Source organism: Lampetra planeri, chromosome 41, assembly GCF_965212315.1.
Source record: "Lampetra planeri chromosome 41, kcLamPlan1.2.h2, whole genome shotgun sequence".
Lineage (NCBI taxonomy): Eukaryota > Metazoa > Chordata > Hyperoartia > Petromyzontiformes > Petromyzontidae > Lampetra > Lampetra planeri.
The window spans coordinates 7,780,460-7,795,816 of NC_136147.1; the positions used below are offsets into that span (position 1 = coordinate 7,780,460).

Below are 15,357 nucleotides of genomic sequence, written 5' to 3' on the forward strand. Positions count from 1 at the left end.
TGTATATGTACTGTCTATTCTTGATGAACTCATGTTTAATTTTTCGTCTTATTTGCTGTAATTTCTCTCTCAATTGTAGCCTTAATAGTACCAACTTTTCTTGATTATAATACAAAACAACTTTCACCCGTGGCACACCACGGGAGAAGAGTCAATGATATAATGTCGGGGAGATGAGACGCTGATGATGATGATGAGTGGGGCGGGAAGAAAGGGACAGAGAAGGAAGGAGCAAGCCGAAGTGAGCTACACGGAGTAGCAGCGTCCGTTTTCACAGGGGGCGGATGGACAGGTGGAGGAATTTAGTGGGGTTGGCCACGTGAAAGTCACGTGATTTACAGAAGTCTTGAGCTGATTTAGGTTTACGCGCTTGTGGTGGGCCATTTTGAAATAACGCGCTTTGTATTTAGACCTTTTATTGACTTACGCGAGGCAATATTCGGAATAACGCGACGTACGCCACCCGAGCCAACACCGTGACCCAATGGCGTTGCCAGGAGCCAGTGCAGTAACTCGTGTGCTATACGGCACAGCATTCACCAACTCCAAGTCCGTCTCCCTCCTCGTCTCCACCCATCCTCTCCACAAAGCAACTCAGGCGTCGTTACAAGCAAGTAATACTGTATTTATTTTTATTTTATTGGAAGTATTTTGGAGTTGTCATGATTTTTTTTTACTTTAAAGTATATTGCGTGGACATGTGTAGTGGGTTCCACGGAGGCACACACTTGAACTTGGAGGCAACACTTTCGATTTAAAGCTTTCGTGACTGCAGGGATTCATCTTCTTGGTTCTTTCGGTAAAGTCACGTAGAAGGGAAATAATAAAATTATAAAAAATAGAACGTAATAAAATACAATTCTCACGACGTTTCGGCCACAATGCAAGCAGCCGTCCTCAGCTGTCTTTCCGACAGACCTGTTCTTCACCTGAGGACGGCTGCTTGCGTTGTGGCCGAAACGTCGTGAGAATTGTATTTTATTGTTTTATTTTTATTATTTTATTATTTACCTTCTACGTGGCTTTACCGAAAGAACCAAGAAGTTGGAGGTAACACGTTTATTCTCACACCCCAATATAAACGTACAACAGGTTAACTCGACCACAACGGGGTAACTACACAACCGGGTCAGTCACTAAGGGGCCGTCCATAAATGACGTCACGCGATTTTGGACGATTTTTGACCCCCCCCCCTAGTCACACGGCGTCACATAAAGTCAGACCCCCCCTCAAATATGACGTCACAAAGCTCTGCCCCCCCCCAAAATATATAAAACATGCTTCAAATCGCTTTAAACTATTGTCATTGTAGTGCGTATTTAATGTGGCGCTGCACTCTGATGTAGGAGAAAACATGTATTGAAAAGTATATTTAATTAAGTAGAACGTGTTGTCTATATTTATTTAAAGTTGCGCATTTTGATGTGACGTCACATTTCTCAAATCCCCCCCCCCCCCCCGTCGTCACACATCACAAATGTCTGAGCCCCCCCCCCCCACCAGGTGCGTGACGTCATTTATGGACGGCTCCTAACACACGCCTGCCCCACGATGCCGAGCGTAAAGACCTAAGACCGAGGATCGAAGAGACGTAGCACCGACGGGTTCCCTTCCAACAGACAGCCGAGATTGCTCTCGGGACCTCCCCTTTATGCTCCCCGAGCACGTGGCCTCGCTCCGCCTTCGGCCACGCCCCCTTCTGGATCTCACCAGAAGGTTCTCGACCGAGCATTACGTGACCCTCAAGCCCCCTTTTGGCCCCCCTCGCTACCGTGTCCCGGTCACGTGCCCTCTCGGGTTCACCCAGACTATCACGTCCTTACTTGCCCTGTCTCAGACCCTCACCAGAACCATGCCCCCTAGGGCCCCGCCTGCATGCCATACCAACCCTGGTGCCAGAGAGACTCAAGACGCAGTTCCACTCTTGTGACAGTAGCTGGCGCTAAACGCCACAGCGACTCCATTTACGTCACGACACATGTATTGACGTAAATGGAGTTGGATAATACAGGCGATTATGTCTGGGAGTGCAAGTCAAAGGGGCCGTCCATAAATGACGTCACGAACCTAGGGGGGGGGGGGTCAGACATTTGTGACGATGTGTGACGAGGGGGGGTTGAGAAATGTGACGTCACATCAAAATGCACAATTTTAAATATAGACAACACGTTCTACTTAATTAAAGACTTTTTAATAAATGTTTTCTCCTACAACATCAGAGTGCAGCGGCACATTAAATACGCACTACAATGACAATAGTTTAAAGCGATTTGAAGCATGTTTTATTTGGGGGGGGGGCAGAGCTTTGTGACGTCATATTTGAGGGGGGGTCTGACTTTTTGTGACGCCGTGTGACGAGGGGGGGGGGGTCAAAAATGGACGGCCCAAAATCCCCTAACCCCCTCCTTTACCATTATTTCTTATGGGAAAATTGCTTTCGACATACGTGATTTGGAGATGCGCGTGCTTTTCCGGGAACGCTTCTTTCGCGTATGTCAATGGTCCCCACAACATCACCATTCCCTACCCCTTACATGCTGACGCCAATCCCTGCATCGACCTCACCGAGAGTAACCCTCCCCACCCCCGCAGTATGACGATATGTCATTGTTTGGTGGGAGATGAGGAGACCTGTTCCCGAGATGTGACGACGTGTGATTGGCGGCTGGGAATGAGGGAAGGGGGGTGGGGTTCATTGGAGAGGGGACTGTGGGGATAAGAGAGCATGTCGGGGGAGGGACGAGTGGAGAGAGCTGTGTATGAAGGAGGGAGCTGTGTGTGTGACGGAGGTGGAATAAACGGACTGGAACCCTGACCTGCAGAGGTGTGGACTCGAGTCATGTGACTTGGACTCGAGTCAGACTCGAGTCATGAATTTGATGACTTGCGACTCGACTTGGACTTGCATAACAATGACTTTGTCCCACCTCTGCTGACCTGTCTCGGCATGTTGTTGGGGAGAGCGTCCTCCACGTATCGATGGGTGACATTTTAAATGTGTCGCATGTCCACAGTTACATCGTCTGACCCAGGAGATTTGCCTTTTCAATAACGTGAGGGGAAGATTTTACTTCTCCAGACACCTCTTCATCTGAGAAATTTCTTGACTCATGCATACTTGTCAACCCATCCGGTTTACCCGTATTCTTGTATAGGGAAATTGCGTTTTCAAGTCCATACGGCGAACAGCCGTTTCAATACGGGCAAAAACATTATTTTGGTCTATTTATGTTTCTCCATTGTGATGGGACTTTGTAGGATGAACGTTGAGATTTATAAGGGCACGGGGTGACACCAATAAGGTCTGAATTGGTCTGTGATAAGGTAGGGGCACTGATAAGGGGTTGACAGGTATGGTCATGGGAAATACAGTTTGTTTTGCTATACAGACCGCCATAACAATATTGCACGAGTGTTAAGATTGTATCTCGATCACGAGTTATCGTTCCGTCTTCGTAATCCCTCTCGTGTGCATATTCTCCAATCAATAGATCCTCCTGAGAGTAAGACGCACCTTTAAACATTGTTTCTGGTGTTCGTAAAGATTCCGTCACAAACACCAGGGTTGTAAGATCCACCCCCAAGGATTTGCTTGAATGTGTATGGGGAAAACGTGAGCCTTATAATCTAGGATCTGGTTCTACCACTGGAGAATTGCCAATCATCAACTTCCTTTTTTGCTGCCATAATGCTCCCATAGATTGACACATTCGAACAATTTTCATGTTGTGTTCTCCTGATTTCTGAAAATTTGGGAAATTTCAATTCAATACGTCCTATTTCTCCTACTTAAATCGCGGAAAGGCCAGTTTGTACATACACAGGAAAATAATAGTTATAATCAAAAATGCACAGGTCTGCTGTATCTTGTTTCGGCTCATACTTTATTTAAAATCGTTTTACTTAACTATACAAAGCATTCATGACTTATACACAACCGCCTTGCCATGGCATAATCATAATCCACCTTCATATGACAAAATAGACAACATATGTACAATTCACATATTAAAATATACAAAAATGCACATCTGTGATGGACCTTCTGAAAGACAACAAATACGAATTTTTCATCAAAACAAACGAACGTCAACGTATGCGTACTACGTGCAAGTGACGACATTGGTCGGATGGTTGCGTTCTCATCATCGATGTCATCATCATCATCTTCGTAATTATCTGTCATTTGTCGGCTGAACCAATTTAAATGCAGTGCGTGCGGTGGCTACCGCCAAACGTGATGGCCAATGTCTGTATCCAGTACTAGGGATTAGTTGCGAATAAAATAAAATAAAAACTCTCAATTGCCAGAAAAAATATGTTAGCACAATTTTTTTTCTACCACAATTTTTTTCTCTTTTTTGTGTTGTTGTTGGACTTTTCAGATCGTTTACATAACGCAATAACATAACGTCTCTTATTGCGCGAACAAAAGTGCCGTTACGTGGCAGGAACACACGGAACACGCATGTGTTGTCGCGTTACTTTCTGCGACGTCATATTTTCGGATTAATCCGATTTTTGGGGGGGGCTGTTTAGATCTCTCCGATATTTTATATCTCGGCCAGATCTTTCAGATCTTTCATATTAATCCGACACTTGATAAACGCATCCCTAGCCGTGTGCTCGCGTATGCATGTGTACAGGTGCAGCATGTATCGGTACATTTGAATGTAGGTACACAGCTGTGAAAGTGAACGGATTTGCAGTCGCATGAGTGGAGATGCACATAATTGTACGTGTTTACGTATGCACATGAGCAGCCATGCATGCAGATGCACATGGGCATATGTACAGGACCCGTTTTCAAGTACTTGGCCTGTAGGTAAGCGAGGCGTAAAGGTGTTGCTGTGCACCGATACGTACAGGTACACAAATGCCGTGTTCAGGCTGAATGCACTGCAAGTAAAACTGGGTTAGTCCGATAGTCCTACGATGATGAGGGGGGGGGGGTCAAAGATTATCCACCATATCGTGATATCGCCACTGCACCCCTACTTCAATGGTATTGTGCAGTTTCTCAATTCGGTGAGCAGTTGTTGATTTTTGACAAACGGTGATTCTAAATCAATGACACCACATTGAGAACTGGGGTAAATTTACCAACGGAGCACTGTTATCAGAATTACATACACACATTCTTCGATCCACCCAGTGTAGGCGTGTATTTTTGCCAGCAACACTGATAAATGCAACACTGTTTACCCAGCAGTATGAATAGGCACACCACTGTTACATGTAGTCGACTGGCAGGTTGGGTGTGGTGCAGCAAAGTGTGGGTAACTCCCACGTTTTCCAAGACGCCTGGCCAAGTGTGAAAGCGGAGGCCACATTTTACTCAAGAGGGGCTCCCTCGAGCTCCCTTCAGCCCAGGGGTAGGCAACCAACATAACAAGAAGAGCCATTTTGTTCGAATTCGGTAAATGAAAAAAAACTTCAATATTTCAATTGCCGCAGGTCGCCCGAGCCCTGCTCAAGCCAAGGCCCCACTGCACCGTTGGCAAATGCGACACGTCAAAGCGTACGCTAGGTAAGATGTTGTTGGTCCATCTTCTTGGTTCTTTCGGTAAAGTCACGTAGAAGGGAGATAATCAAATAATAAAAAATAAAACATAATTAAATAATACAATTCTCACGACGTTTCGGCCACAACGCAAGCAGCCGTCCTCAGGTGAAGAACAGATCTGTCGGAAAGGTAGCGTTATCTCCCTTCTACGTGACTTTACCGAAATAACTAAGATGAATCCCTGCAGTCACGAAAGCTTTAAATCGAATAATGTTGTTGGTCCTCCACCCACATTCCGACCCATGAAAAGCGACCGCAGTAACAGCCAAAGCAGATTCAATGGCATGTCAAGAGACTCAACTAGGCTTTGTCTTGGAGAGATCATATATATTTCATATTGGGCTTCAGCTTTGTCACCCAAGCAGGAATGCTCCATGGAGCAACCCAAGCTGTTCTGCGTTTTGTAAAGTTGTTTATCTGCGAACTGTGTTGGTGAGTTGCTATTGCGTGCACAACAACGCATCAAACTCGTTAAATATGTTAAGGAAGATAAGCAGCTGAGATTGGGCCAGAAGGGATGATGGCCGCTGGTCAAGAAAAATGATGGAGTGGCAGCCTAGGAATGGAACGCGTCCGAGGTTAGTTACCACCGGGGAGATGGAACGCCGAAAAGATCTCGTGTGCAGGTGCTAGGTGGACGATTACACCACAGGATTTGCTTGGGGAGGCCATTAGCCAGCAGTGGATTGACCATGGCCAAAGATGCTTGTGGTGATGATTCGTTTTTTTTAGAGAATTTAGTGGACAACACGTAGCGCCTAATGACGAGTAACTGGATACATTTTTTTCTAAATTAAAGTTATTGAGTATATGTCTCAAAAATGTGTTATGATTAGGCCCCTCTGGTGATTAGGCATAAGGCTCCATTTTCCATAAGTGTCCTTTGACGTGTACATAAGAATACTAACTTTAATTACCCACTAATTTTTTTTACCAGGTAAAGCCTACGGAGGTAGGAGCACTTTTAGAGTCGACCTGGCCACATCGAAGTGGCTTAACATCATCATGCGTGGGAATTTATAGGAGCAGCCGAATATTCTAAACGCATGTTTCTAAATGTGGAGGGCAAAATTTGTAGGAACACAGAGGGAACCCCATGCGACCAACACAAGGAGAGAGAATACACGATCTCCAAATATACAACAGGCATCTTCAGGGTCCAGGATCGAAACCAGGACCTTCTGCATACAGGGCAAGGGAGATAACATCTCGCCACCACGGTGCCTCCTGCGTCTGAGTATTACAAGTGTTACAAGTGTTCACTGAATATCCATCGAATCTGCTGAAAGATCACCAACAAAACAAAGCCCTGGCCATCTTTTACAATGCGGATTTAATCAACGGAAAAATATAATTACATGTTAATAAAATTGACAACTTATATGTTTACTTTGTACATTCAAATGATAACACAATTTAAATTAAAGAATAATGTTATAAAAACGTTTGCTTCTTAACTTAGTCTTTCCTTCCAAAATAGTTATTTGCAAGTCAATTTATTAAATCACAGAAACTCCTTCACTGCATGACATAAAGCAGGACACAAGGACAGTAATAGGACACATTTTAAAAATGTGGAAAATTAATGGACCTGATGTATTTACATACAATTACTTAAATTATTGCAGCATTTCATATTTTTTTCTCATTAAATTAAAACATATATGTACTATTTAAGTAAAAACTTAACAAAGAAAAATCACATTTGTGTCTTCGTAATTACAGATTTTTTTTTCTAAACAGGAATTTATGACATTCATAAACGTTTTCATCATTTCGCAAGGCGACCTTGTTTTACTTGATTATAGAATGCACAGAGCCAATGACATGAATAATGTATTAGTGAGCGCGTGCCATTTTCAAACCAATCAAACACAGCGTCTAAACAATGGGAACAAAAATTTTTTTCACTTATTTAATTGATTTGAGAACAATCCCATCAATAACAATGCCCCTCTCATTACTCATAATTAAGGTTATTTTGGGTTAGATCGCGTTTGTCACGTTAACAAAACGTGCCAATCAGTTACTACTTCAGCACAGCGGTGTGTTGGAAAGTAAGCCCACAACATTTACAATTTGAGTACGACGTTTCGCTGGTGCTTACAACCAGCTTCATCAGGCAATTTTTAAATCCTTTATATTAAGTTCACTTGCTTGCTTGCTTGCGCGCTTACGACCGTGCAAATCTTTCGGTCGTTTTTTAACCCACTTCCCGTGATCCAATCGAGCTGACATTTTGCACACAGACTCGTTGTGCGTGACAATGTATTTTAGTGAAAAAGATTTTTCCAAAATGTTCCACTTTTTAGGAATTTTTTTTAAATATTTAATTACCAATTTCTTAATGGTGGCAGGCAATCATCTGACCCATAGGTGGCAGCCATCTCAAGCCAGAGGACGAGAGGACTCTAGCCGCCCGTTTCAAAGACCAATGTGGGCTGGGTTGTGGCCCATTGAACACGCTTTATAGTGAAAAACTTTGTTTTTACGGGTTAATTTTTTCAGAGGTGTGATTTGCCAGAATTAAACCTCATTACTGTTGCAAATACAGTCCTGCTGGGAATAATTGTAACCAAATACACTTGTATACAAGTGTTTCAATTCAATGCAACATTAGTTATCCCTATTAACAACACAACAGCACTACCGTATTTCACATTCTACAAATATGCACCACTGGAGTTGCAATTACTCCCTTTCAATCTCTAGCTTGCTTAACATCCAACCTTAAGTGCCCCTTCAAGAGTAAATAAATGAAAAAAAATAACAAACTTCAAGATTATGTTATTGTAATTTTTTTTTGATTTAATCTTTAACATTTTTATTTCATTTAAGTAATGGAGCGTTTTAATGGGTCAAAATAACCACACAATAATAGTTCAGCGATGGTGGCACGAGCACTTATCATGAGCACGTTGCATTAACGCGTCGTCTCGAGGCTGTTTTCTCTTTATCAGCGCATGCACTTAATATGATTTGTCCTGTACACCCATAGTTACGTGGTCCACCAACCCAAGTACAACATGAAATAATGATTATGCGAGGCCTATCACAACTGGCTCAGCCTACTTGTTCTCAACTCTGATTTAAGTTTCAATTTCCCCGAAGCTTAGACCAATGTTTAAGTAATTCCACGTAAGAGAGATATATTTGGAACTTGAAATTAAGGCAACGGCGTGAATGATCTTGCGATTTCTTCTTAAACAAAGACAATTTGTGCCAAACAACCTAAACTCATTCATATGGAAACGGTTCTTGTACTTCTTTTAAAGTGTTTTTGAATGACACGTTAAATGTAACTTTTTTTGTAACCAAATTTTCTTTCACAACAATGCATACATTGGATATTTACTGTAACATTTAGCAAGCTGCGCTAGTGCAGGCTACACAACTGTTTAAAAATATTGAATTTTACCTCCCCCCCCCCCCCGACACCTCACCTTTGTAAAAAAAAAATTGCAAAATATATTCAACTCACATTTTATGCACATGCAGCAAAGGAGCAATAATCAATCGCACAATAAAACCCACTGTTAGAACTGTGCACTCAGAATCAGAATAATGTTTCCGGTCAAATATACATATAGAGAGATATATATATAATGACCGGCTCAAATTCTTTCGTCGTTCTTTTAAATATAGAACAAATTAATTTATAACTTTAAAAAAGAAACAACTGTCAGACTTTTCAGGAATGTCATATTTGAGTGCATGCTAAGAGGTATCAAATTCAAACTTTTTTTTTTAATCTTCCAGTATGTATAGTACTGTTCTGTACAGGATAATATAACCAGTGTTAGCAGTCAGTCTGCGATATCATAAATATTTAATCAATTTCTGGTGGAGGGACACCCCGATGCACAGCCTCGCTACGTGCACAGCCACCTCCAGGATTACCCACCAAGCCTTGCACATTTCTCTACTAGCTTACAAAATGTCACGGACGTAGTAACACTGTTTTCCCGTCTTGCCGCATGTTGGGTGCACACAGACACGCGGGCGTATACACAAACACGCGCGCACACACACACACGTAAAAATCAACAAACAATAGTTTTCACAAGTTTAAACGTACAGATGCCCGTAAACGAGTGAACGGTGAAGCTCACTGTGGGTAATAAAACTACGAACCTGGATTCTTAGCATTTCCTTGGCAAAAAATTGCAGCATTTCTCCTTCAAAGTTAGTTTATAGCACGAAAAAAAGTATACAAAATCATAATAAAACACTATGTGTGGTCAATTGCACTGCTTATAATGATAAATAACCAATCACTAATTATCCGTGAATGATACATTTACCAGATAATAATAATAATAATACAGTAGATTCATATTAAACTCAAGCAAGACTGAACCACCTTTTCTGCGTTTCCAGATCAATGAGTAAAAAAGTAAACATTCCGGTTTGTTTCTGAAAGAATGGGGCTCTTACATGGGCAGTGCATGCCGTGTGGCAAAAAAGTCGGACAGCGTTTATGTCCACCACAGTTTCACGCATTCTCTTTGAACGTTACGCGGACCATATCGTGGATGTGAACTGTTGTAATTTATATGCAATTCTTTCTTAAAGATTCCTCTTTCATAGCCTTGTGCGTTCAAGGGTGAATATATTATCAGAGGCGTATTGCAGTTAATGTCTAAACAAATAAAACGGTTTGCCTTGTCGTGACAATGTCGTCATTTCAGCGCAAAAAATATTGCGAGACATTTATCTCTGCGCTTGGTATTGGCAGTATTATTAAAGTCACGTCAAGATGGTGCTCACCATCTTCAAGATTCTCCATGGACTTGCTCCTACCCGCTTCTCCCCTCTCATCTCCCTCGGCTCCCCCCCCCCACGCACCCTCTCTGCTCCAGCAGCTGAGGCCTTTCTATCAAAGCCCACCCAGCCGGCCTTCACCGGGTTGGAGGTCACTAATTCTCCTCTGCTGGACCCCACAGTCTGGAACTTTCTTCCTCCCCCCTTCAACTGCGCAGTAGACTCACTGCCCCTGCTCCAGTCAAACCTCAGGACTTTCCTCCTCTCTACGACTGACTGCCTCCCCTTCTCTCTGTTAAACAAATACGCCCACTGCTTCCGAACTTTCCGTACGGCGTCTTGAGATTCAGTGGATTTCGACGCTCATGTAAATCCAAATTGGATCGTGCTGCAGCACGACTGGGGATTAAATGAGAATACAGGAACTCAAGTTTGGATTTGTCTCTTAATATTTCATGTTTACCAAAGGCAAACTATTACTCTGTAACGGTCCAGTGGCTTGTAGCCCAGATTCGTCATTCGCTTATAACACACGGGGTTTTCATTGCTCTAAAATTGAATTATTCATCGTTCACATTCAGAGCACACGAAGAACATGCCACCACAATTACTCATTGATTGCAGGTGTATTTAAAAATGTCAGCCCATATCACAGTTCAAATATTGCATTTGAACAATAACTGCCACATCGCTGAAATGCTTCTCGTTGTTTGGCTCAATCAATCAGAATCCAGATTCTTAGCTTCACTGACCTTTCTTCTCTAGGGTGTTGGGAAAAAATAGAAACTTAAGAGTATATAACAAATAAACACTATGTCAAATTTCGTTTTACAAAGACTCTAACACGTCCTTCATACCCTGCAGAACTTTGATACGTAAACTCAATTTGCTTTCAAGCAACTCAACATTAATACGTTACACGAGTCACAAGCATAAATTAATAGAAAAACTAGGACTATCCAGTAAATCGCAAGAATAGCTGTAAAATATGGCCTTTATGGAGCCAACCAGGCCATACAAAGTGCAGTGCAGATGACAAGATGGATTATTTTCACAGACCAGCCCCTTTTTTTGACCTTTATCCATTCGTCTCTTCAAAACCCTTCGCCAGCTCCCCCCAAAGGTTGCACCACCTTGCTTAGGTTGGACATTAAATAAAGCAAAATACTCGTTTGCAACGTTTTTTTATTTTTTGTACCACCACAATCATGCCGTCATCGTCCCGGATGTTGCTTTACGTGGTACCAGCCTCGGACAACAGGCCGGAACTTTCCACCCCCGACCGGAAAAAAAAAAACTCCTTGAGCAGGCTTTGTCCAGAAACTTCGATCTCTCGGGGAGCCTCCTTCCCCCCCCCCCCCCGCAACTCCTTGTTTCACTCGGCAACATCACTTCCATATGCCGTCACGAGCCGTAGGCGGGCGTGAATTTCGGCTGGTCAAGCGGGTGGACTTCTTCTTTCCACCAAAGCCGAACGCGAGAGATCATCGCGTCCACCCGTTCGGCTCGTAAACACAATTGCAGGCCCAACGTTGTGTTCCGTGGGGTCATAGTTTCGAGAGAGAGGGGGTATTCGCTTATTCACGTGCGTGTGCACGCGTGTGCCACTGTCCTCCAAATGCTCCCATCCCGCAAACGTCTCTCGCCTACACGGTCGATACTTGGTCTTTCTCTGCAATAAAGGAAGAACAAAGAAAACGTCAAAAACGGAGCACGTCAATGCGATGTAAATTTCAATGAAGCTGTTCGTTTAAATTTGCTTTACCGTGCAGTCACATGCTTTGACAAATGTCTACAGCTTGCAAATGCATCTGTAAAAAAAACGAGCATTCGCTCGGTACAGTGCACAGCTTATTTTGATTTCACCTAACCTTGCATGCAATTGATATTCATTTTTATTTAGGGTAAGAAACGGGCTTAAAAACGCATTTCCTTTTGTCGATCCAGGGTGCAGCACACGTCGCCGGGAAACGTCGGACGTCGTGCCGAACAAACACGCGGTGCCGACCACGAAAACCAAAGAGCTGCGACAGGAACAACCGCTAAAACCTACGCGGTGCATCCCAATTGTTGCTCACAAAACTCTTGCTTACCGTCCTCATACTGCTGCTGCTGCTTAACCGGTGAACTGAGCAAGCCCTGTCCATGCACTGCCTGACTGCCGAGCACATGGGGCACATTCCACGTCGGGCGGATCGCCGGCGTGGCGGAACACGGCCGCTGCTGCTGCTGCTGCTGCTGCACTTCGGGGCCACTATCGCAGGCGGTCGCATGCAGCGGGGGGTGGAGGTGCGCGGGGCACGAGCCGGAATGAGCGGAGCTCTCTTCCGGGGGGGCCAGGGCATGCGGGGGATCTCCTGCGCCGCTCCCCGCGCCGGAGGGCACGGTTTTTCGCGTCACGCAGTACACTGGGGCGTTGCGGAGACACCGAAGCGCGAGGTGGGCGAGATGGGAGAAACAAAAACAAACAAAATAAATTAATGCGATTCTACAAAAAAAACAAAAAAACGTGAGATGGCGCGGTAAAAAAAAAAACGAACGATATCGGCACGCAAAATATGTGCAAGCCGAGAAAACAAGAAAATGCAAACCACGGACATATAAATTAATTAAATTAGTGATGCTGCTGCTGCTGCTGCATTGGCAGTGGTGCATGAGTGGCATTAATAATAATACAAAATAAAATAAACCTCAACAACACATCCGTCTGTAACACTATGGGCCTTAAAAAAGAAAAATACACGAGGCAACGTTTGAGGTATTATTTTTCTTCATAGCACATCATTGGATGTATGTGCTCTGAAGAAGAGCTATTGCCTGAAACGTCGGACATTATATATTCTTCCTTTCACGGCCACAGCGTTATTCACAAATATCTCGAATTGTTTTAAAATCTAAATTAACGATTAGCTGTTTAAACAATTGATGGATTATGCATGAACCTTTCAGGGCAACTGTTGTTACATGGGTCACATGCTTTATTTATAGATGGATTTTGAATGCCAACATTGTGTTAATTAATTCAACACATGACAATGTGGGTGTGTGTTAGATCTCTTGTTCACCACTCTGTTTAATGCTGGGAGCTGTTTATTGCATGCATGAGTGCATTCAATGTAATTAATGGTTTTTTGTGTCTGACGGTAAATTATAATGGGTTGCCAAATAATTGTTTACCTATTAACAGAGTGATTACATATTCAGTCGGCGTGAGGCCAAGGCATTTGTATTATTAATGTCCAATGCAATTGTAGCCAGGGTAATATTCAAAGCAAAACGATTACTTTTAATAAAACGGAGCCTTCGGCCTCATACAATGAATGAGACCGATATCGCAGTGAGCTACAATGCCCACATCAGAGCAATTAGCCAACTCTGCTCCGATCCTGGGTTTGAATCTGGGCTCAAGTGTTGCCTGTAGATGATCTCACCCCAGTCACCAATAACCGTGCACAATATAATGGAGATTCAAACTTTCACTTAAACGTGGCTTAACATTAAAAATATATTTTTTTTGACATTCGGGGAATGGCTGTTTACAGAGCTTAAGTGGTGATATCCTGCACTGGATAAAGATACCGATGTGACTACTTATTCTGTGGAACCATCTTCTGAAACAATTCCCCACCATTATGTGATGTTGCCCTGCTCCATGACAAAGCCAAACAAGGTTCCGATATGAACGCGATTGAGAGTTCAACTTGCGTTGGAAACAAAGCTTACGTGAAAATCAAGAGAATCAGTGGACGTAAAGCATGTGGAGGAGACAATGAGAATATGAAAAATGAGACAAGCCTCTTTCGTCAGAGAGACCTGGATTTAAAATAGCGGTGACAATCTACAATCCTACAAAAAGTTTGGTGTTGTCATGGGATGACCACGACCGATTCGAAATGGCGCTGCATTTCATCCACCCTGGGGGATGATAGACCAAGAAAACCGGCGGTATTTTACTCTTCCACATTCTGACCGTACATCAAGCACTCTATCTACAGTGCGACACATCCACGTCAAAACAACGACAACAACCAACAACGACGACACCTTACCTACTAAACCTCCTTCTCCGGCCGGCTCCGCAGCGGCCACCACCAATTCGGCATCCCGCGTCTTCTCCGCCGAATCCTCCCTCCCGTCTCCTCCGGCGCGAGCCGCGTCTGCGACGGGCGCGGCGCCACCGGTGGGCGGCACCGGCTTCTCGTCCCGCCGCCCCGCCGCGTCGGGGAGGCAGTCCTTGCCGTTGCGCCGCTTTATCGTGCCCGTGTCGCCCTCGTTCTCCTCCGGAGACAGCGAGCCCGTCGACGACGCCCAGCTCTCGCGGGACGGCGACAGCGACGAAAGGAGCGACGGGGAGCTGCGGACCGCGCCACGGACGACGACGCCGCCGTCGTCGTCGACGACGACGGGGCCGTCTCCGACGGCGGCGGCGCGCTTGCTCGCGTTCGCCGCCAGGCGGCCGGCGCCCAGCAGGACCCAGCACTGCTCCAGCTCGGCGGCCAGGTCGCCCGTGCTCAGCCCGCCCGAGCCGCTCCAGTAAGAGCGGCTGCTCGTCAGCGCCTGCATCGTGCGCGAGAGATCCCGGTGGCGGGGGGAGGGGAAAGTTTGTCTCGTGCGTTGTGCGTCGCGCGTCACGTGTCGTGCGTTGCACATCGCGCGTCACGGGGTTTTGGGGAGACGATTCGCCCGAACGCCCGTAGTGGACGTCATCTCGGAAGAGGTCCCCCTCCCTTTGCCGTCATCTCTTACAAAGACGGTGGTCACCGCATCGTGCGCTTACAGATGCACTTCTGCGGCCGTCAGGAACGCTCTTCCTTCCGATATTAGGAAACCACTGGAGCTATAGCACTTTGAAATCTACACCGACAAATAGTTTCTTTAGAACTGCTTTTTGTGTGTTAGTTTGTTGCCCTTCGCCCACACCTCCGGTTAGCACGCTTGGCTACGTACGGTATGAAAGAAGTTCAACATACACACATATACACTCTATGGGAGCTTTTTTCAGCATCAAAATGATGAAAATTATAAT

At 44.6% G+C, this 15,357-nt stretch overlaps 1 protein-coding gene across 1 annotated transcript; it reads right to left on the reverse strand.

The window, feature by feature from the left end:
- Positions 1-6,881: 6,881 nt before the first annotated feature.
- On the reverse strand, positions 6,882-15,089 carry LOC144732157 (uncharacterized). Its single transcript, XM_078613496.1, has 3 exons — positions 14,381-15,089; positions 12,425-12,739; positions 6,882-12,003 (listed from the first exon to the last, which is right to left on the reverse strand). Exons 1-3 carry the CDS (start codon positions 14,979-14,981, stop codon positions 11,978-11,980), a joined length of 942 nt encoding a protein of 313 aa, XP_078469622.1. The 5' UTR covers positions 14,982-15,089; the 3' UTR covers positions 6,882-11,977.
- Between the last annotated feature and the right edge of the window lie 268 nt (positions 15,090-15,357).